Below are 22820 nucleotides of genomic sequence, written 5' to 3'. Positions count from 1 at the left end.
CACTGCCGGTATTGATTGTCTCACCAAAACCGCTTGGGTGGAGCTAAAATGTTCGCCAACGCCTTGGTTTTGGCCACATTTTAGCTCCAACCTCATGGTTTTAGTGGACAACCAACATCTCCAGTTCTGTATCAATTCCTTAAGCCATCCTGTTCTTGATCACCAACATTGCTATGTTTCAGATCTACCACCCTATTGGTATATGGTGTTTCTGTCGTCTGTTCTTGATCACTGACTTTTTTGTAACAGCCATCCTGTTCTTGATCACCAACTTTGCTTTTATTTCAGACCTGCCACCCTATTGGTACATGGCGTTTCTCTTGTCCTGTCAGATCTGTCACCCTTTTGGTAGATACCATTCCTGTCCAGCTGTTCTTAGGCAGGTACATTGCTATGTTTCAGAGCTGCCACCCTTTAGGTTCACAGTGTTCCTGTCCTCCTGTTCCTGATTACATACATTGTTATGTTTCAGATCTGCCACCCTTTGGGTACATGGTGTGTTTGCTGTGGTGTTCCTGATCATTGCTGTCTACATGATGCGTCACTTCTCTGTCAACCTTCAGTATGAGGATGATGATCAGGTGAGTAGAAAACAGTGAAAAAATCACAATATATCTGATGACCCAACATTTTCTGTGGTATGACTCGGGTCTAAGTGATTGCTTTCTCGGGTGATAAGAGGAATAGCAGTGAATGGCATAGTGTTTGCCACAGGCAGTGATGACAGATGTGTAGCTGCAACCTGCTTTCTGCCTTTGTAATCTGCTGACTGTGCTGAATAGCAAGTGACTCTGATGATCATTGTATTTAACTTGAAATGTGGTTGATGACCATAGTGGTCGTGTGTCCCAAATGTCACTCCCATCATGTTCTTGAGTGAATGTTGAATTGAATTATTTCGGTCAGTTTTTGGGCTGACACTGGCAAACAAATGATTGAATTCTTATGCATTGTGAGATGAGGTGCTGATAAAACACTGTTTTCTGAAAGAAATTGCAGTTGAACATTGATTCTACATGTAATTGTTCCTTTGTAGTATTATGAGTATGCCAGAAGACGTGATGAATAATGATAGATTATGCGGTTGATCCATGATTGACTTCCCAGTGTTCTAAACAGCAAGTTCATGATAGCCAGATATCGATGATGACTTTATAATTTCTTGATGATAGCTATCGGCAACATGACAGACATTTGTTGGAAAGCCATCAGATCACCCGAATTGCTAATATTCAGCTGCATTGGACATTTCTTGTTTTAAACTGTGTTCTCCATAAGTTCTGCCCTGGCCTCTGTTTCCATATTGACATACAATTTCAGGCAACAAGGACATTGATGGTGTCACACATACCAGTGGACAAGTGTTTTAAGAATATCATCCAACAGCATTTGCGGTAAGTACATTTTACTGTAAGGACAGCTAGTTTGGAAGTCATCATCGTCATGATAGAAAGTTTTGGCTTTTACAATTATCAGTTTTAGGCAAATCTGCACGCAATTGGCCACATATGTCTCTGTCATGCCTTAAAACTTTAAATGCCCTTAATTAGTCTTTGGGGGATTACAAGGATCTACATGAAATCAAGTATAGATTAATCTACATGTACATTGACGCTTGATTGAAAAATTATTACATTATCTCAAAAGGGCATTTTTAAAAGTGTGGAATGATAGAGTTATTAAGAGTAATAAAGGCGGAGGACTGTAAGATGGGGTGACATTGCCCCCAAGTGGGGTGAGATGGTCCCAAACATTTTCCTCCCCACAGATTGAACAGTACAATGTTCATGCTTAATCTTCTATTTCAACTTAATCACTGTATGAAAATATGTCAAAAGGTAACTCAATGGGCTAAACTTATTATAATTTACAATGTTTTAGCCAGAGTAGATTTTGGGAGTTGGGTCGCCCCCAGGGCCAATTTCACCCCACTATATAGTACATTATTCACTCTGCTGTCACCATCTGTATTGGGTAATCACCATCTATAACTTGTTTGATGAACCATCTCACCCAGGTTAGCAAAGGAAACTTGATATTTGCAATCATTTACACTGTATGTCTAATTTCAGGGAAGCCTACCCGGAATCGGCTATACAAGATATTCAGTTTGCTTACAACATCTCACGACTCGTCAAACTTGATAAGAAAAGGTATACCTTCCTTTATTCAAGTCATGCAATCCGTGCTCCTTGGCCTTGTCACCTCTATGACAAACCGCAAAATATTTTCGTGTTTTAAATTTTTTCACAATTGTGACCCGTCACAGCAAAACCAGGCGCATGTCACACAGAAGATGAGCCTAAATGACACCAGGAGATAATAGAAGAAATTGATGGGCTCATATTTCACAAAAGGCAGACAATAGAAAAAAGAACAAACAGTCCGTCGCAACCTGCCAAGCTCAGAGCGACATGCGCCTGGTTTTGCTGTGACGGGGGGTCACAATTTGCAGAAACTTCACAAAATTTCATGATTTTTATTTTTTGCACATGATGATTTTTTTCTCTCAGTTTTCCAAACAAAAAATCAGATATTTTTTTTGAAATAAAAAAACAATGTTTTTCAGAGAACTAGGTTATTAGCAAAATCAAACAGTGGTGAAAATTTAGTGGTTTGCAATACCTGAGAATGATACATTTTTCACTGAGTTAAAGAAGTATGCTGAAAAGGACCTTTGATAACGTGGCACAACCTATCTTTCCAGAAGATGTTGGTAAAAGGAATTTCCTTATCTCTCTATCAGTTGTCAAGGATTAAATGATTTTGTCCTATCAGTCGGTATGATTGTGGCCTGAAGTCATGATATTCAGGAAGATAACCAGCGTGAGAAGGGTGGTGTGACTGGAGGTGCAAATTATCATGGGCAAAATTCCAGGTGTGGAAATTTTGATATTGTTACAGCCAAACATTTGTCTAGTATAAATGTTTGGTGTCAATTCGTCAGTTCGCCCAGTTTGCCAGTTGTTTCCAACAGTAAACTGTAAGAAACAACATCATTTTATTGAGTTTACGTGGGTGCAGATATACATATGTAGCTGATGTTCTTTGTTTATCTTACAGGCAATTTGCAACAGAAGGACGGCAAAATTCTGAGATGATCTACAATAAGTCTGGTATAAGACCATTGATCCGGCCATACCCGTGCGGTCAGTTGTTCTGCTGTGAATGCTGTGGGTGCCGACAGGTATGACACGTGGCAGCTCTGCATCTTCTCATTGCGAGAGAGGTTCCACACCATTTATAACTCTGACTTCAACTTTGAGGCTGAATGTTTTGTCATCTAAAATTCAATGGAATTTTAAAAGAACCTTTCCAACATCCTGGGCATAAATAAGGTGGATGTTATGAGTCCTGTTCTTATTTAAGTCTTAAAAGCTATCTCTATGACTTTGAATATGACCTCTGACACACACAAGCTTCCCATTCTTTTCTTGACCTAATTGATCAATGAGTATGGCACCGGAAGAGTTAAGGGCAATATTACCCAGCTGTCAGCTGCCCAGTCACCTCCTATTCTACATAAGTAGTTTCTATCAACAAATTGCTCAAAAAAGGAAAAAAATTAAAATCTGACTGAATTATCGCACTTTTCCGATGTTGACTCCGATTTGGCCCTTGTTTATAGCTCTCCACGCATCGAATCTTTCCATGTGGAACGATGCATTAGTATGGCATTTCCTGCAGCTAGGATCTACCCCTTGACGTCATGTTGCTGATATCGATTTTTCCAACGTCATGCTGATGGCGCTTGATAACCCCGCAACTGCGTCGACAAATGGAGATGACATTGCATCTTAATATCGGGGTGACGTGATCTCAGATCTCAGCATGCGCTCACGTGGCGGGAAAGGTCTTTCGTGCCAGGACTCACACTTAAATGAAAATAACGAATAACGCGTTTTCTACTATCTGAGAGCTGAAACAAAATTAGAAAAGCATCAAACATGTTCAGAAACCTGAATAAAAACAAACATACTGCAATGATAATGCCAATGGTCCTTTAAAAAGGCTTGTCACCTTATTTAAATCAGACAAGTCCTGAGAAAACGATAATAATTCTCTCTGTTCAAGTCGGAGTTGAAATCGTAAATGGTGCACTACCACTTTATCAATCAATCCCTGTCCCTTCCTAGAACAGTTTTTAAAAGTGCTTGATTAAATGCCTAGTGTGGCTTGACCAAGAGTTCAAATTGAAAATTGTGACAGGAGGCCACCGGAAAATGCTCAGGTTTCACAGCTTAACCATAAATGGAAATATAGAATTTGAAAAGTGGGCAAAAAAGACAATCTCAGATTGGTCATAGCAAGGAGGCATAGCTTTAGTGATCATGGAGTTTTCTCCATAAGTGTCAGTTTTTGATATATTTAAGATGAATAGATAAAGACCATGTTCTGAATTAACATGAGAGACTGAGCAATTGGAATATATTATCATTCATCATATAAAGCAGTGTTCGATTTTCCCAATTGTGAGCTCGTCCGTGGCAACTTTAAGATCGGCAACTTCACTGCTGGTTGCCCTGCTGACAACTTGCCAAAAGCACATGCAGATTTACTTCCTGGTATTTGGTGATTGCTGAGCTTCGCAGAAGTGGGCAAATTAATCAATAACATGGCCGCCACTCACAATATGTCATCAGTTCATGTGGTTGCAATTGGAAGCAGGCAAGTTGATGTTGACATGGCCAACGTCGGATTAGGGACTGGGTGGCTGGTTGACAAATGGCGATAAAACCTTAAAATCGAACACTGTAAAGCATCTCTGTGTTTTATGGGCTTGAAAAATTTGTATTATATTTTGAGCTGAAATTTTGAAGCAAATTGTCGTATTGGTCAGACAAGTTCTGATATCAAGCAGCTCAGGGTTCAAAAGACCCAATATAACTCTGGTTTCTTTCACTCCAGGTTGATGCCATCAACTACTATGGTGATGAAGAGAAGAGGTTAAGGGATTTATGTGAAGGAGAGAAATTTCGTGCCTTTCAAGAAGCCCTGGGGATAGCATTTGTCACGACAGAAGATGACGAGATGGCTGCGAGGATCTACACTGATTTCCGTACTGCATGCAAGGGAGCTAACAACCCACTAGTGTCTAGCGTGAGCTCAGAGCTCCAGGTCTACGACTGGTCTGTCCAATATGCACCAGCACCTGACAATATCTATTGGTAAGGAGGCAGTGTAAATAGTATCATATAAGAGAGCGCACAAGGGTTGAGTGTCGGCCTTGTGATCGGGAGGTCCTGGGTTCTCTACCTGGTCGGTGCCAATTGTTCCTCTGAACTGACCTGAAATGTTCTGGCGTGTGCCAGATTGGGGCTGCCCTTGGTTCTCCAGAAAAGTTTCTGGATAGGCTGGGTAATGTTTGCGGTTGTAAAGCACTTTGAGACAGTAGATTATACAGTGAAAAGTGGTATATAAGCACTCACTATCATTATTATCTTCCTTGGCTCTGACAGTCAGAATTAACTATGGCTTTAATAATACAAGACAATAATAATAATACAAGAGGAAGAAATAATGATTAAATTAAATTTTTTTTTTCAATAATGGGTCTTTTAGCATTGGCGGATCCGCACAAATGCTAAATATAATTTTTTTTCGGTTCATCGTCGGCGGATCCGCGAAACAAGGAATGAAAAAAGTCTGGCCTAATGTATCAAGTGGCAGACGATCTATAACAGTTGAAATTAGCTGTTGATGTAAATTGTCATGTCAGTGGTGAAAATTCAATCAATACTTGATTCTGATGCATCATTTCCTCTTCAATTAGATGTCATTCTTATATTGCAGGGAGAACCTATCTGTGGACCCATTATGGTGGTGGACGAAGGCAATCGTCATCAATCTAGTCCTGACGATTCTCCTCTTCTTCCTCACAACGCCATCTATTATCATGAACTCTCTCGATGAAATAAAGTACAAGAAAGAACTAGAGCAAACACATGTAAGTAAGCTAGGAGAAGCTTAGCTCGGAGGATTAAGAGGTGGCTGTGATTACTGGTGCCCTCAATTCAACCTTGCAATCTGAGCCTGATTGCATCTCAATTAGTCCTAAAAGTTGGAGCAGTGGTCAGTTCTTACAAGTTGAATGTGATAATTCCAGTTGATTCAACAGCACAGGCAGCTGGCTCATTTGTCTCGCTGAATGAGTGTGGAACCACCCTCTCCAATCAGGACAGTAGTTTTGGGGCCAAACAGGTTGTTTTCATTCAATTTGACCTCTCTAATCAGGACACCTCTCTATTAAGGACGGTATTTGTCAGTCCCGAGGTTGTCCTTAATAGGGAGGTTCTACTGTACATCTAATTGTTTTAGAATTAATTGGATGTCTAAATCTCTGTTGATTTCCACCCTAAAAATGTAATGAAATGATCCAAGAGATTCATGTTACTTTGTCATAGATGAGTTTTATAAGACTTATGTGAGCTAGGCCTGACATTTCACCAGAGAACTTTCTGAATTAAGTGCATTAAAATTAGTCTGATGCATTACTTTTGAAAAATTCTTTTTTTATGGCTGTGAAATCACCAATTTTGAAGATATCTGGGAGATCTGTTCATCATTTTAAAGCTGATGAAAAAGGGATTTTATAAATGGCATGTGCTCAGTTTCATTTTGTTGACATGTGACTGGATTTGCTGTAGAAGGTCACATACACAAATATGAAGTAATATTTTATTCGCCCAAGGAATATATTCTTGGCCTTATTCTTCAAACCATCATTAAATTATCAATTGTTTCGATGATGGTCTCCAATGGCATTCTATGGTGTCCCGTATTAAGAGATTCTAACATAACAGTGGTAATCCAATTGTATGTCTTATTATCACACGGTCATATAATGTTTCCTTACCTTTTTCAGAGTGCTATCATCGTACAGTTTGTGCCCACACTCATTCTATGGACAATCTCCGCATTGATGCCGTATTGTGTCTACTATTCTGACCAGTTCATTGGCCACTGGACAAGGTAATACCCTAAATCTCTCTTCATATAACATAGATAGGCCCCAGACTAAAGTAGGTATTCAATTGTTTCCATCGCCTAACCATTTGACCCGCGTGGTGGTGCTAAATCGGCCACTGCTGGGGGGGGGGGCTGCTTCTAATTAATTTTATTTTGGTTGTCCACCACATTGATTTTGTTGTGGCACGATCTTCATGTCGGAATAATCTGATCAATTCTAAATGTTCAAAAAACTGCTAACTGTTAAATTTTCGTATGAAATTTCTGTTTCATTCATGAATTAAATGAATTTGTCATGCACTGGCTGATTTAATTCATTAAAAGATTTCATGTTTAAGAATCGACAACCAAACTCTGTAATAGATGTTGTCCTTATGTATAAGCTACCGCTAGGTGGCCAGTGTTTAGCCACTATTGGTGAATCACTGGGCATACTCGGAAATGTAATGCCTCAAACTACTGTGTTCAGTCCAATTACCATTGACAAAACACCTCATTTCGTAGTAACACTTGGTTAATATACAGTGGAACCTCCCTTAGCCAACACCTCTCTATTAAGGACACTAGTTTTGGTCCCGAATTGGTTGTTTCCATTCAATTTGACCTCTCTAATCAGAACACCTCTCTATAAAGGACAGCACTTGTCCATCCCAAGGGTGTCCTTAATAGAGAGGTTCTACTGTAAAGCAACACCTAGGGAAATAATGCTTTCAAGTTTCTTGATTTAAGGAATTGATACCTCACTGTCGGTAATGGTTGTATCTCCATAACCGCGAGGGTGTTGCAAAAATGTAGACAAAAACCAAGGCAAAGCTGAGGTTTTGGCCAACATTTTAGCTCCACCCTCGTGGTTATTGTGAGACAATCAATACTGACAAGTGAGGTATCAATTTCTATTCTAAAACATCTCAAATTGAATAACGAATAATGTGTTTTTAAATGCTTTTTGACTACTTCCATATTTTGCACCAACCCAAGCGGTTATGGTTGCCTAACTATAACCGCTGAATTCAAAGCGAGGCTTCGTTGGCGCATAGTGCATTTACACTGGAAAGTGCGGTTCATTCTTAACCCAGATGTTTTAGAATCATTAAGCAATTTTCTTGTTTTTCAGAACGGCTGAACACCATGCAGTGATGAGAAAAACGTTTATCTTCTTACTGGTGATGGTGATTATTCTGCCGTCTCTTGGACTAACAAGGTATGGTTATGAGTGACATTTAATCAGTTTGTATTGAAATCTACTTGACCATCATAGCTCTGCTATCACTGCAACTTGCTCCCACAGACCCTTCATGAAGTCCAACTCTCAGTTATGGATTGATGCATAAATGGAGACAGAGTTTTCATTTTGCATGCTACATGAATAGGGTGACAGGTTTAATACTGGCACATTGGTCTTGTGCCCCAAAGCAAGTGTTTACTATGACATGTATAAGGGCAAGGAGAGTGGAAAAATGGATATCTTTTCTGTGTATCACTTAACCAAATATGTGACCCATTCTAGCAAAACCAGTCGCATGTTGCTTTGGCTGGTTGAGACGGACTGTTTGTTCATTTCACTATTGTCTGCCTTTTGTGAAATCTGACGACATCAATTTCTTCTATTATCTCCTGGTGTCATCTCGGCTCATCTTACGTGCGACATGTGCCTGGTTTTGCTGTGACGGGTCACATATCAATAATACTTGACCATGTTGACTTTTAATGATCAAAAGGGCAGTTATGATAAATAAACTTTTCTACGGCTAAACATCAAAGGCTAGTTTGCTTCTTTTATTGGATGTGGGTGCTTCAATGATGTGACGTTTTTTTTAATGCAAAACGTTGTAATCAGCTGTCATGATAATGACGATATCATTTTCCATTCCAGCGCCAAAGCATTCTTTGAGTGGGCCATTACTGATGAGGATAAAAAGTTTAGGTGGCAGTAAGTTTTAAGTAGAATTATAACATTTCATTTTGCCGGTATGGATGATAATAAAAGGTACAGTCTTTCAGTTATACCGGCTTTTTTCACAACTTTAAAGAACAATATGTACTTTTTAAACAATGCTTAATATACTGTTCTGTAATCGCTGTTTGAAGATTTGGCCTTTCATCAGACCCTGTTATATTTTCAGGTGTGTATTCCTGCCTGGTAATGGTGCATTCTTTGTCAACTATGTGATCACTTCAGCATTCATTGGAACTGGTCTAGAGTTAATCAGGTTTCCTGAGCTGTTTATGTATGCAATCCGTCTGCTTGCTGCTCGCTCGGCTGCTGAGAAAACTGCTGTCAGAAAGGTCAGTTGAAATCCTTACCTTCGAGACCAGATATGCCAAAGTTGATTTTTAGTCGTTCGTGATCCTATCTATAGGATTACGAATGAAAAAAAACTCTGGCAGTACTTCACTTATAAAGAGTAAGTAGATTGCAATCTAAATGTTCGGAATAAAGCTTACCTCCGATGTGCCATAAAGACAAATGACAACTGATCCAATCTGTGCGTTGATATTGCCACATTTAAAATCGGCAATTCAAGGGGCAGACAGGAAAAAAAGACGGAAGTTACTCCTTCACAATATTTTGATTTCTCAGTAGATCAGGAGGCTTACCCAAGTAATCAAGTTTCTCGGTAAGTTTTGAAACTTATTCTCCACCTCTATCATGACAATTGAATTTGAGATTACTAATTCATCTTCTCATTCTTGCTTTAGGCTATTATATGGCAGTTCCAATTCGGCTGTGAATATGCTTGGACCTTGTGCATCTTTGCGGTTGTTGTTGTCTATAGCATTCCGTGTCCACTAATTGTACCATTCGGTAAGTTAATTTAGAATATGAAACTCTCTTACTATGCCCCCTCCTTAGTGGGGGCATTATGTACTTGGGTGGTTTCCGGCCGCCGCCCCGGCACTGAATTTCGAACTATAACTCAAGAACCCCTTGTTCGGCTGACTTGAAATTTTTAGGGGGTATAGGCCTAGTGTGTCAAAGGGTCTCTATTGATTTTTGGTGCGTTCCAAAATCCAATATGGCCGCCAGCCGCCATCTTAGGTTTTTGCATTCCGCTTGTTACCTGAAGAACTAGCGGTCCGACAGACTTCAAACTTTAGTGGTGTAATGGCCTTTAGTGGGGGAGGTTCCCTATTGATTTTGGGCGCATTCAAAATCCAATATGGCCGCCAGCCGCCATCTTAGGTTTTCGCATTCCGCTCGTTTACTGAAGAACTAGAGGTCCGACAGACTTCAAACTTTAGTGGTGTAATGGCCTTCAGTGGGGGAGGTTCCCTATCAATTTTGGGCGCGTTCAAAAATCCAATATGTTCGCCAGCCGCCATCTTAGGTTTTGGCATTCCGCTCGTTACCTGAAGAACTAGAGGTCCGCCAGACTTCAACCATTTTGTGGTGTAAAAGTCTTCGGTTGGGGAGGTTCCCTATCGATTTTGGGCACGTTCCAAAATCCAATATGGCCGCCAGCCGCCATCTTAGATTTTTGCATTCCGCTCTTTAATTGATGAACCGCATGTCCGACAGACTTGAAGCTTTTGTGGTGTAATGGCCTATGGTAGGGGAGTTTCCCTACTGATTTTGGGGGCAATCCGAAATCCGAGATGGCCGTCAGTTGGCATCTTGGATTTTTAGCATTCCAACCGATATCTCCAGAAGCACTGATATTTCTGTGGTATGATCGCATAGGGTAAGGGAGGTGCTGTATAATTTTCTGGCCCCACCTGATATCCAATATGGCCCCCAGGCCGCCATCTTGTTATGTATTAATCATGAATTAATCAAAAATGGGTTTGCCAGCTGTTGTTGGTTGAAGACCAAAGACCTTTCTCTACATTTGGATATTATGCCGCGTAATCGCCAATATGGAAAAGGCATTTCACCATCATCATCATCATTATGCCCAGCTTAAAGAAGTTGAGGTGGGGCATTATGTTTTCAGCTGGTTTCCGTGTCCGCCGCAACCTATTCCGGACTATAACTCAAGAACCGGTGACCAGATTGATCTGTAATTTATATAGTGAGTTGGGGTGGATGGGGCAAGGGTCCCTATCGATTTTGGTCGTGCTCTGAAATTCATATGGCCAGCAAGAGGCCATCTTTCCTTAACACCCCATAACTTGAAAACCAGTTTAGTGAGTGGCCTGTTGACACTGGTGCCCATGGAGCGGGGCATACATTGCAATTCGCCTCAATCGCGTTATATCTAGTTTATTTCTGATTGCATTTATGATTGTACTTCTGTGGACTGTCCACTTCACTTAACTGTAGCCCGAAGATTTGGGTCTGACGTGCAAAGACTCGCGCTACTGTAGACCGGAATTTTGGTCTGATGACGTCATGACGCAATGTACTATGATGCATAATGCATTGCATGTCATTACGTCACTGTCGGGAATGAAGCTGTGAAGTCCAGTGGTCAACCGAATAACGTCAAAAATTTCCATCAGTGAAGTGGTTAAAATTCCAGAGAAGTACAATCATTGGAGAAAGTGATTTTTGGAAAGGTGTTAGCTAAGGTTGCTTTGTGATGATGTATGACATATCTTCAGTTAATTAAGTTATTCATGAATTGCAGTTCTTTAGAAGTCACCCCAGTGTTGGAAATGAAATACATTACAGAGCCTGGACCTTCGTCGGCTAGTTGCCACAGATAGGCGTGATGTACAGCATAACGGATTGAAGCCTATTTTAATTGGCTACATTAGAACAAGCTAGCAAAGTGTCTTTAACCTTTAACCTCCCGTTTGTGAGGCAGATGCTTTGACCACTAGTCAGCACAGACTAAAATGTCTCCCATTCTTCAGTTGACTCAGTTGTTCTCTCTCTTCATTACAGGTCTGGTCTACTTGACCCTGAAGCATTTGGTTGATAGATATAACATCTACTTTGCATATGGTCCATCGAAGATTGACAAGGATATCCATGCCAGTGCCATCAACTTCGTCATTGTGGCAGTAATTCTTCTCCAGTTCAATGTGGTCTTCTTCACAATATTGCGATCAGGTTGGTGACAGTCATCTCATTACGCTGTTGGGGATTGTGCCTCTTTTGGCAGGTTAAGCTGTTGTCAAATACGTCCAAGCATTTCTACACCAGCAGGAACATGAAGTATTAACTTCATCAATGGATGAAGGAAGAATAATTGCACTTGACTCTACTTCTTTGTCCCTCAGTTTGACCATTGTGCTTTAAAAATACATACCTCTTTTTGCAATCAAGGTCAGTAATGCAAACTTATTTTAAAGTAGTATTTTTTATCTTTGCATGAAAGCTCACATCTACTTGTTATTAATATGTTTATCGCTTTCCCTTTCAGAAAAGATGCATGGTCTGTCAGTGTTCTCTATGATAGCACTGTTCATTACTCTCATTATCTTCCTGGGGAGAGTCTGCTTCGGTTGGTTCAAGGGCCTCAGTCCAATCTCTTACAAGGTGGGTACAAAAGCATTCAAATCAAATCAAATTTTGCCAACCTGGCTCAGTCTCTTGCTACTTTGTTTCAAACAATGCACAGAGCTGCAATTTGCACACTTCAGTTAGACCTTTACAATCTCAAGATATGTACATGTATATAATTGACTGGTGTCATCATTAGTTCCTCACTAAGACTAACTCAGTTTTCATTCAGTGTGTAACTAACTTAAGTTGATTTGCACCTGATACCTTTAGTTAATATCATTCTGAATCTATTTGATCAGGTTGATATCTAAGTAATTTTTTCACTTAGTTTTTTTCACTGAGTTAACTCTTATGCGTTTAATACTCGCGTAGCTTCAACTATTGTTTGCCCCAAGTTGATGAGAAATGTTTTCAATTGCTGTCATTTCTAACATTTCACTCTGAATTATATCAATCCTGCCTCATATGAATCTTTATATCCTGTCCCACCGTTTTAATTCATTCAAAAATGCCTTCTGACCACAACCGCTCAAGAAGCTGGTTACAGAATAGGAAATTTTCCTAGACATACGTTGTACATGGATTAGCCGCCATTGCGCAAATGACAGGATTTTAAATGATGTAGCACAGCGTCAAAACTGTCTTTTGCGAGTACATCATCATGACATACAGTCTTTGACATGTGTTATGCATGGGAAACATATACTGCAAAAATCATCCTTATCTTGGTCAGAGTGAAGTTTTGAATGGATTTAAACAAAGGGACATAAGGTAAAGATTATTAAACATTATGAGGTAAGTTGAATGAAAATCAAAGAGAAATTGTGAAATTGAGAGCGATATGAAATATTTCGCACCATCCTGGAGCTAACTACTATATCCATGTCTTCCCTGACATCTTACTTTACGGGAACTATCCTGTCTTTTGATGTGTTTGAGAACAGATATGTGTATCAATCCTCTTCCAAGCGAAATTAATCAAACAAAACCATTCATGCAGGGTTGAGTTTAAATGAACACATTTGAGATTTCATTTACAATTTATTTCTCATGTGACGAAATGAATTAGTATTTACTTGGTATTTTCTTGTGCTTTCCTCAGAAAAGTGACCACTGCTGAACTTGATGTATCATGATATGTAGTGATGTAGTACATGTACATATGTAGTGATGTTAAAGAATGTCAGGTTGGCCCCGACTGACAGTGCTTGGTCTTTTAGTAAAAGTTTTTGTCCGGGGATTCCTCTCTGTGTCAATGACAATGCCATTATAAATATACTCTATTCTCGGTTTTAAACGACCAGTCCGTTGGCCATGCCCCAATCCACGATTATAATACTGCACAGCCACATTCATGAATGGAGGCATGTCTTAAAGCGCGAATTCTGTCTGGATTGGCTAGATTAGTGATGAATTGACAGATTTGACGTAAAGCTTGCAGCACACTGGACGCCAACTTCGGCGGCAAGGCGCGTCAGACTGAACGCGACTGAACGCCGCTCGACGCCAGAGTTGGCGGCAGTGGATCGCGCTCATAGCACACCTACTCAGAATTGGCGTCCAGTAGCGTCTTTTCCGCCACTTCCAAGAATCGTGGGGGCTGCCATTTTGATATCATGTGACGTCAAGACGCAAGCTGATTGGCCAAAGCCTCGCCGTTGACGCTGGTTGACGCCAACTCTGGCGGCGATCCGTAGCACACCTGGATTCTTCTTGCGTTCACTGGCGTTCAGACGCCGCTACAGGCGTCAAAAATCAAACATGCTAGATATCTGGCGGCAAGTGGCGGCAAGTGGCGGCAAGTGGCGGCAAGTGGCGTTTGCCTGACGCCGTCCGTAGCACACTACGGATTTTTCAGGCGTTCAGGACTCTTGCGGCAAAAAACGCGCCTTGCCGCCGGAGTTGGCGTCCAGTGTGCTGCAAGCTTAACCGGCTGGTCATCATTCTGGTATTCTGACCAATCACTTAAGTAATCGACACCATTTATTCAAAGCAGTAAAGATATTACACACTGTGGGCCTATGCTCTGGATTGGCCTGAGCGTTATAGCAATGCTAAATTATGACCGCCTCATTGTTAAAAAGGGGCTGGGTATACCACATGCTGACCAGGTCTTTTAAAACCAAGAATAACGTAACTGTTGCTATGTTCTAAAGACATTATTACAAATTTGAGCTTGGTTTACTTTCAAAAAGAATTGTAAGCTCTTAAGTTTAAAATTTTTAACATATTTGGATTAACAAGTCTAAGATTTTTTATCTTTCCTGTGTTCATATTTCTAAAAGTATCAACAATTATCTTAATCAAAAGCCTATCACTGTGTTTATTTCTTCATATTTTCATAGCGTGCCTTTCATGTTGATCTTGTGATGGCAACGCCGACGGTAACTTATCTAGGCTTTCATTAATAATCAATGTGCTCACTTAAATCTTTACATTGACCCTTATAGGACTATGGGCTGTTAAAAAAAGTGAGGTCGTTTTCTGTAAACAAGACATACATGTAGATGAATACAGCGTGTGTCAGAAAGAATGATATGAACTTTAAATCTCCGCTGTCTTCATTTATTGTTCAACTTATTGTAGATTTAGATAAGGATGCTCTTTGACATTCTTTTTCATACACTTTCTGAAAGGAGTACTTGATATAGGTTTTAATGATTTCTTGAAAGAGCAACTTGACCATTGTCCTTAAGGGTTAATTTTTTCATTGTGGTTATTCTTACGTAACCTCAAACCATATGCTGCTGGTTAACTTTACATGACTTTTGGTTGCACATGCACAATAATGCAAAATGCGACATATCTATTTTCATTTATCATGTTTATGAAGAACTTGATACAGTGTGATCAGAATAAAGGCTGGGGATGACAGTATCGATAGCATCAAGGTTTACACAATGCCAGTAGATAATTCAATCCATACTTGATACAATATATGTGCAGTTCTTCATCAGTCATTTGTTAATACAGTAATATTGAACCACACTCTGTATATCAAATGATTGGAATATCTAAGAATTAGAATTAGAATTTCTTTTACTATCATACGTATGTGTGTATGGTGATTTTGGTTGTGATTGAGCTGGTTCCACACAAAATTCTTAGTTAAATGTTTTCGCAATGTGCATGCGCTACCAAAATTCTCGTAAAAATAGCCATTGGAAATTATATTCTGTTCACGAAGGAATAACCACAGTGTAATGTTTAAGCGTCATGTAGCACCTTCTCATTGTACTCCGTATTGTTGCAATCACCACAGCCTGTCAATACTAATGCGGACAGGGTAATTCATTAATTTATCGTAGTCATGTTTTTTGTCAAGTCATGTCTTTTAAGCTGTTCTTGCATCTTATGTTATACATGTCTCCAGATCAGAAGGAAACTGCTGACCACTCGGTAGACCAATGACAGGTTGCATTCGATATAGTAATTTAACGAGCCGGAGCTTTTCATAACTGTCATGAGATGGTAGAAATAGAGGCCAACAATTCTGAATGCAAAACTGACCTTTTCAATTCGACAGATATATTATTTTGCCTTAATTATTATTATATCAACTCGAATGTGTTAAAAGTGTAATTTCTGACTTTTCATCACATATTCAAGTAATAAAATGGAGATACAAAGTTTTGATCTGACCTGCTTTTCAAGGTCACAGAGGGCAAACTCTAAATTGTCTACGAGGGTGACACATTTCATCACTATTTGTTCCATAACATTCAAAATAGGTTTGAAGATACCTTTTAGACATATACACATGTTGACAAAAAACCGGGTCAGCATTATAAGACCTTGTATGGTCAGGGTTTCCATCTCCAGAAGCTGTAGGATTATCAAATAATGAAATACATCGGACAGTTGTCCAATTATAATGGTTAAAAGTGTTTACCTTGAAGAAACATGATGACCTTGACCTACTTTTTAAGGCCACGAAAACTGCTAACAGCTTACTCATCAGTCAGCTCTTAGTTAAACTACCAGGACCAAGTTTAGCACATGGTCCATGAACCATTTAATTGATACCATGTTCATGATGTATAATCAAGTGAATAAGCTCTCTTGCTAAATATATACAGTGACTAACAATATAACAAGTGTGTACTATTTTGGATGTATCCCTGCAGTCCCCTCTACTTAATAGGAAGCTTGGCATCTATAATTTATATTTCTCATTTTATGTGCGAGACCTTCATGAGATTGTGTACAAATTTGATTTGATAATCTTTTAGATAAACAGATAATTAAATCCAAATGTGAAGTCAATATCTATTGCTTATGATGTTGGCATCAGCCTTTGGTTTGAGTGGTTGCAGATTTTCTTCTGGTCTGTCTTCTCCAATTCCAATAGTCACTTTGGTCTACACCTCAACCAGGTCTTATCACCATGAATGTACCATAGCTTCATGTAGAAGTTGTTATAAATTGTTTGTTAAGCATGGCTTTTTGCCTGTCTTCAATATATTGAAGTATTTTTCTGTTTCGTGCTTACCACCAAAATTAAAGTAGAATGTAGGGTATTTGGAATCAAGTTGAATCAGATGTTACATTTACTGCATGGAGCAGAAATGTCCATTTTTAAATGTTAAGAAAATGTAGAGCTGTTGTTTTTTATTTGTATTTTGACATTGTTAGTGGATGTTCTGTTTTAGTAGTGTTGGCATGTTCCCAGTTAGGTACGTGAAGGTGTACAGTCATCTATGAGGGTAGACCTCGACAGAACGAATCAGAGAGGTTTGACATTGATGAAGTATCATGGCATATATTCCAAGTGCATGAAAGGTATTCTAAAATACCTAGCTATCCCAAGTTATTATTTCGAAGGGAAAATGATTCGGCCTCTGTCCTAATTCAGGTGGTTCGGTAACTCATCCGAGACCCTCTGTTTGGTATGTCCGCCATCTAAATTGGCAAGACTAAATGTTAGAGGAGCCCTGCTGCACTTGATCACCTCAATATTCCGTTCCCCACCCATTTTCTGTATGGTACATGTTTCTGTCTCTGTGGGAAAATCTGTGGGGAAACTGTAAAAACAACATTTTCTATAGCCGTTGAATGTCGCCATTGAGTCTCAAAAAAGGTAGATCTTGTCGTAGATCTGCAGAACGACTTAGAGAGGTTTGACATTGTCAGTGGAGTGGTGTCATATTTTCAATACATAGTCATCTCTAATGATAGACCTCGTCAGAACGACTTAGAGAGGTTGGACATTGTCAGTGGAGTTTCAGGGTGTCATCTTCCCAGTACATAGTCATCTCTAATGATAGACCTCATCAGAACGACTTAGAGAGGTTGGACATTGTCAGTGTCAGTGTCGTATGGTGTCATGTTCCCAGTACATAGTCATCTCTAATGATAGACCTCGTCAGAACGACTTAGAGAGGTTTGACATTGTCAGTGGAGTTTCAGGGTGTCATCTTCCCAGTACATAGTCATCTCTAATGATAGACCTCATCAGAACGACTTAGAGAGGTTGGACATTGTCAGTGGAGTTTCAGGGTGTCATCTTCCCAGTACATAGTCATCTCTAATGATAGACCTCATCAGAACGACTTAGAGAGGTTGGACATTGTCAGTGTCGTATGGTGTCATATTCTCAATACATAGTCATCTCTAATGATAGACCTCGTCAGAACGACTTAGAGAGGTTGGACATTGTCAGTGGAGTTTCAGGGTGTCATCTTCCCAGTACATAGTCATATCTAATGATAGACCTCATCAGAACGACTTAGAGAGGTTTGACATTGTCAGTGGAGTTTCAGGGTGTCATCTTCCCAGTACATAGTCATCTCTAATGATAGACCTCATCAGAACGACTTAGAGAGGTTTGACATTGTCAGTGTCAGTGTCGTATGGTGTCATGTTCCCAGTACATAGTCATCTCTAATGATAGACCTTGTCAGAACAACTTTGAGAGGTTGGACATTGTCAGTGTCAGTGTCATATGGTGTCATGTTCCCAGTACATAGTCATCTCTAATGACAGACCTTGTCAGAACAACTTTGAGAGGTTTGACACTGTCAGTGGAGTTTCAGGGTGTCATGTTCCCAGTACATAGTCATCTCTAATGATAGACCTCGTCAGAACGACTTAGAGAGGTTGGACATTGTCAGTGTCAGTGTCGTATGGTGTCATGTTCCCAGTACATAGTCATCTCTAATGATAGACCTTGTCAGAACAACTTTGAGAGGTTGGACACTGTCAGTGTCGTATGGTGTCATGTTCCCAGTACATAGTCATCTCTAATGACAGACCTTGTCAGAACAACTTTGAGATGTTGGACATTGTCAGTGTCAGTGTCGTATGGTGTCATGTTCCCAGTACATAGTCATCTCTAATGATAGACCTTGTCAGAACAACTTTGAGAGGTTGGACACTGTCAGTGGAGTTTCAGGGTGTCATGTTCCCAGTACATAGTCATCTCTAATGATAGACTTCGTCAGAACGACTTAGAGGGGTTGGACATTGTCAGTGTCAGTGTCGTATGGTGTCATGTTCTCAGTACATAGTCATCTCTAATGATAGACCTCATCAGAACGACTTAGAGAGGTTTGACATTGTCAGTGTCGTATGGTGTCATATTCTCAATACATAGTCATATCTAATGATAGACCTCGTCAGAACGACTTAGAGAGGTTGGACATGGTCAGTGGAGTTTCAGGGTGTCATGTTCCCAGTGTACTGTATCACCCAGCATACCATTGCCCTTTAAGAGGTTAGAGAGACCGGCCGGTGGCGCCCCAATTTGTAATGGCTTTGCCATTGTGGCGTTTTGTAGAACTACTTGTTCTGTTACGTGCTGTGTACGTTTTTCCGACATGTTTTGATTCCGATGATTAAAACCTGTTAAACAACATCCTGCGATTCGATCTTCTCTTCAATCAGATCACGAGGCCGTTGACCAGGAGGTCAATACATTGGCTGACTCCGGCAGGACTTTCGAATTGTTGTGAATTTACGAGGAAAATGGGTTATTTTCGAAATTCCAAAATCCAAAAAAAATGAACTGGGCTATATAGCGCCCTGCATGTGCATTGCATACTGCATGTTTAGTTAGTTATGTCGTGACTGTAGTGTACATTAGCAGTAAAAGTACACGTTCGTTTTAATACACACAGACACTGTGGAAGTTGTGTATATCATGATATAGTTTTACAGACTCTGCTTAGTGCATGTTATGGAGCATGATGACAACGGGAACTAACCCTGACATTGTTTGAAGAATGAAATGAGGATTTTGCTGTGTGGACATAGCTTCATTAGGAGATACAGGAGTGAGTATCTCCTCCCACAGATTCCCCACTGGTATCATCGTGGCCTTTCGACGGACTTTTCAAGTTGTTTCAGCCTTCCAGGCAATCTGTCTGTTTACGTTAGTGGCCAAGGAGGCTTGGTCTTTGATTGCCGCGGAATAGACTTTGTGACGGACACAATTGAATATATTCGGCCGCATGTATTGTTGTTGGAGGTTGGCACTAATGACATTTGCGATGGAGTGTCCCCAGAGTGCCTGGTGCAGAGTATAACTCGGGTGTGCGAGGAGATTTTGCGGTCGACGACTGTGCGTTACATTGTGTTGTGTCAGGTGGTTCGCAGGAGGCGCACGCGTAGATGCCCGTCAGACCAGTTTGAGAGAAAAGACTTGAAGTAAATTTCTTGTTGCAGCGCCTGGCTAGGCGGAACCAGCGCATTTATACCTTTCGCCATGACAGATCGATTCTCGTGAACCTCCATTCCTCCATCTCGCGGGACGATATCCATGTGACTACAGGCCGTGGTCTTACGCTTTATCACTTCAGTATCAGAAGGGCACTGTCGGTGGCCCTTGACATGTTGGATAGAATTTACTACCAGTACTAAGCTGTGTTTCGGATCCATAGACCATGGTTAGATTGCTTGCTAGCCTGGTGCTAATTGACTGTACCTGACAATCTGAGTGAATTTATCTGCGCCCTGGATTGAGATGATGTCATCAGAGAACCCGACAGAATTCGACATGTGATCGATATTGGAGCAGAAAGACTAATAACTGGCTATAATACATTTTTGCATATTTGTAGGTGGCGACCCCTTCTTTTCTTTGTTTAATTTTCCTACAATGTTGTAACCTTGTATTTTTGCAGTTGAATGCATTTCACGTGTTTCATTGTCTCATGTTGCATTTATTTTCAGGGTACATGCATAAATTTATAAAATAAATAGATTTGTAAGCTGAACTAATGGTACATGTAATATATATGTACATGTAATATATATGTTTTTGCTATTGGGTGTCATTTGGTTTTGCTGATTAGAGCAATTTTGATGTGCATTTATCTGTTTTACTTTTCAGGTGGTACATACATGTATTGAATTATTGTTATACCAAGCTGCCATTTTCATTCATAAGGTGTTCTTCATACTTTTGCCAGGTGTGATTATGAATGTTGTGTATTTGGTGTGTTACTCTGCAGTGGATTTGGTATTGTTTCTTTTGCACGTGTATGCCATAGTGCTTGTGTATATTACATGTACCAGTGAAATATGGCTGAGCCAAACATGCAAGAGGGTATGGCTTTAAGAGGGAGACAACTACCGGGGGCTGTGCCCATTGTAGCCCCACGTGCTCACCCGGAGACACCTGATCGGCCTCTCCCGTCAAGTAGGTCCCCGACCAGTAATTCTAGTCTTGGTCCTCCTACCCTTAGTCTTATTCACTCTTCTGCGCGGAAAGTGGTGGACTTCTTTGGTGGGATTAGGCGCAGCTTAAACCATGCATTTTCTTTGGTGATGGAGGATCCTGACCAGACATCATATGAACACTTGACGATGGAGGAGACGCAACCAGTGGGGTCAGGAGTTCAGATTCCCCGAACCTCAACCCCTTGGGAGGATACACCCAGCAGGCCCAGCGCAGATAGGAACGTGTCTGGTCAACGAAGCGATCTTAACCAGATAACGCCGAGGCATGATGTGGCAACCCAGGCCACTTCACCTGAACCGGAGACGTCCCCTCCAGTAAACAATATTACGGAAAGAGTCTCTGTACCTAGCAAGGAGGAATATGAACGCATGCTTGTGCTGACTGGATTGTCACCAGTCGCCAACCAATCAAGACCATCAGACCCAACACCAGTCGAACCTGAGCCTGTGTTGGAACATCCGAATCATTTGCCCACTCATAGTCCTCAGCTAACTGGATTGTCGCCAGTTGCTGACCACTCAAACTCATCAGAATCTGTTCCAACCGTTGTGAATAATTATTCCAATTGCTCGTTCGAGTCCTCTTCATCAACACGCGGAAAGAAGACTCCCAAGGTCCCGGCCTACGATGACACCAAGCTGGACATCGAGGCCTACTTAGCTAACTTCGAGGCGATGACCGTAGGATGGACCCCCGAGGAGAAGTTGGCCTTACTAAGGGCCAAACTAACAGGGAAAGCAGCAAAGATCCTTGCTGCTCTTGACCTAAGTGGTTCACCAGTTACCTTTAAAGTTTTAGTGGCACAGCTTGAACGTCATTATGTAGGCGAACGCTCGGAGTGGGTAGCAAAATTACGTGATGTTCGACGAGAGGATGATGAAAGCCTGGATGACCTTGCCTTTCGGATCAGGCTCTATAGCAGGCGTGCCTATGGATGCCTGCAGAAGGATCTAGGACTACAGCTGTACCTCGCCCTACGTGATGGCCCGCTAGGGGATAAGCTGTTTGAGGTCAAGGACCAGGAAATGGTGGAGGTGTTGAAAAGAGCTAAGAGTTATGAGGTCCATCTCTTGGCCTTGAATCAACCCACCGTGGGACAAAGTGTTGCAAGTGCTGGCCCATCTGCCCCAGTGCAGGGCGAAACGTCTGGAAATACCCAGGGTTATACCCGTGGAAGAGGAAGAGGCACACGTGGAAGAGGCCAACAGAGATATGGATCGCAAGACAGACGTGTTGCTGGGCAGGAGAGACGCTGCTTCATATGCAGGTCAGCTGACCATATGTGGAGGGAGTGCCCACGTGGAACAGCCCACTTTACAGGCAATGCACCATCAGTTGGGAGTGAGCAGGGAAATTTAAACCAATAGGCCGTGCTCCCTTACATGGAGCCGAGGAGCATGGCAAGGATAATGGGAGGGAATTTGTTGGCTCCAAGGAAAGGATGTTTATCAACACCTACTTAAATGGTGTTCCTTCTTGTTTCTTGCTCGATTCTGGTGCCAGTTGTTCATTTTTGTCCTTGGCTGCTTATCATAGGATACCCAAGAAGTTTAGACCACCTCTCCAGAAGCACAGAGCTGATATTCTGATGGCTGATGGTGAATCACATCTTAATATATTTGGAAAAGTTGCCATGCCCGTGAGGATTCATAACACGAAGTTTACGTTCAACTTAACGGTAACAGACATGAAAGGTCTGGATGGAATCTGGGGAATGGACTTTTTGAACCAGTTTAAATTCGATTTGAAGTTGAGCTCGGGTACTTATGCATT

General features: G+C 40.9%; 1 protein-coding gene across 1 annotated transcript in view; it reads left to right on the top strand.

Moving 5' to 3' along the window:
• Positions 1-22820, top strand: part of LOC135484029 (calcium permeable stress-gated cation channel 1-like) — an 81591-nt gene that overhangs the window by 45604 nt on the left and 13167 nt on the right. Inside the window, exons 9-21 of the mRNA XM_064765059.1 lie at positions 473-581; positions 1321-1394; positions 2073-2153; positions 3064-3187; positions 4909-5168; positions 5794-5947; positions 6866-6972; positions 8084-8170; positions 8843-8899; positions 9093-9255; positions 9670-9775; positions 11801-11968; positions 12282-12397. Of these exons, the coding sequence (XP_064621129.1) occupies positions 473-581; positions 1321-1394; positions 2073-2153; positions 3064-3187; positions 4909-5168; positions 5794-5947; positions 6866-6972; positions 8084-8170; positions 8843-8899; positions 9093-9255; positions 9670-9775; positions 11801-11968; positions 12282-12397 (1606 nt within the window). The remainder of the gene's footprint in view (positions 1-472; positions 582-1320; positions 1395-2072; positions 2154-3063; positions 3188-4908; positions 5169-5793; positions 5948-6865; positions 6973-8083; positions 8171-8842; positions 8900-9092; positions 9256-9669; positions 9776-11800; positions 11969-12281; positions 12398-22820) is intronic.

Source organism: Lineus longissimus, chromosome 3, assembly GCF_910592395.1.
Source record: "Lineus longissimus chromosome 3, tnLinLong1.2, whole genome shotgun sequence".
NCBI classification, from domain to species: Eukaryota; Metazoa; Nemertea; class Pilidiophora; order Heteronemertea; family Lineidae; genus Lineus; species Lineus longissimus.
This window is presented reverse-complemented; position numbering and strand designations above follow the sequence as displayed.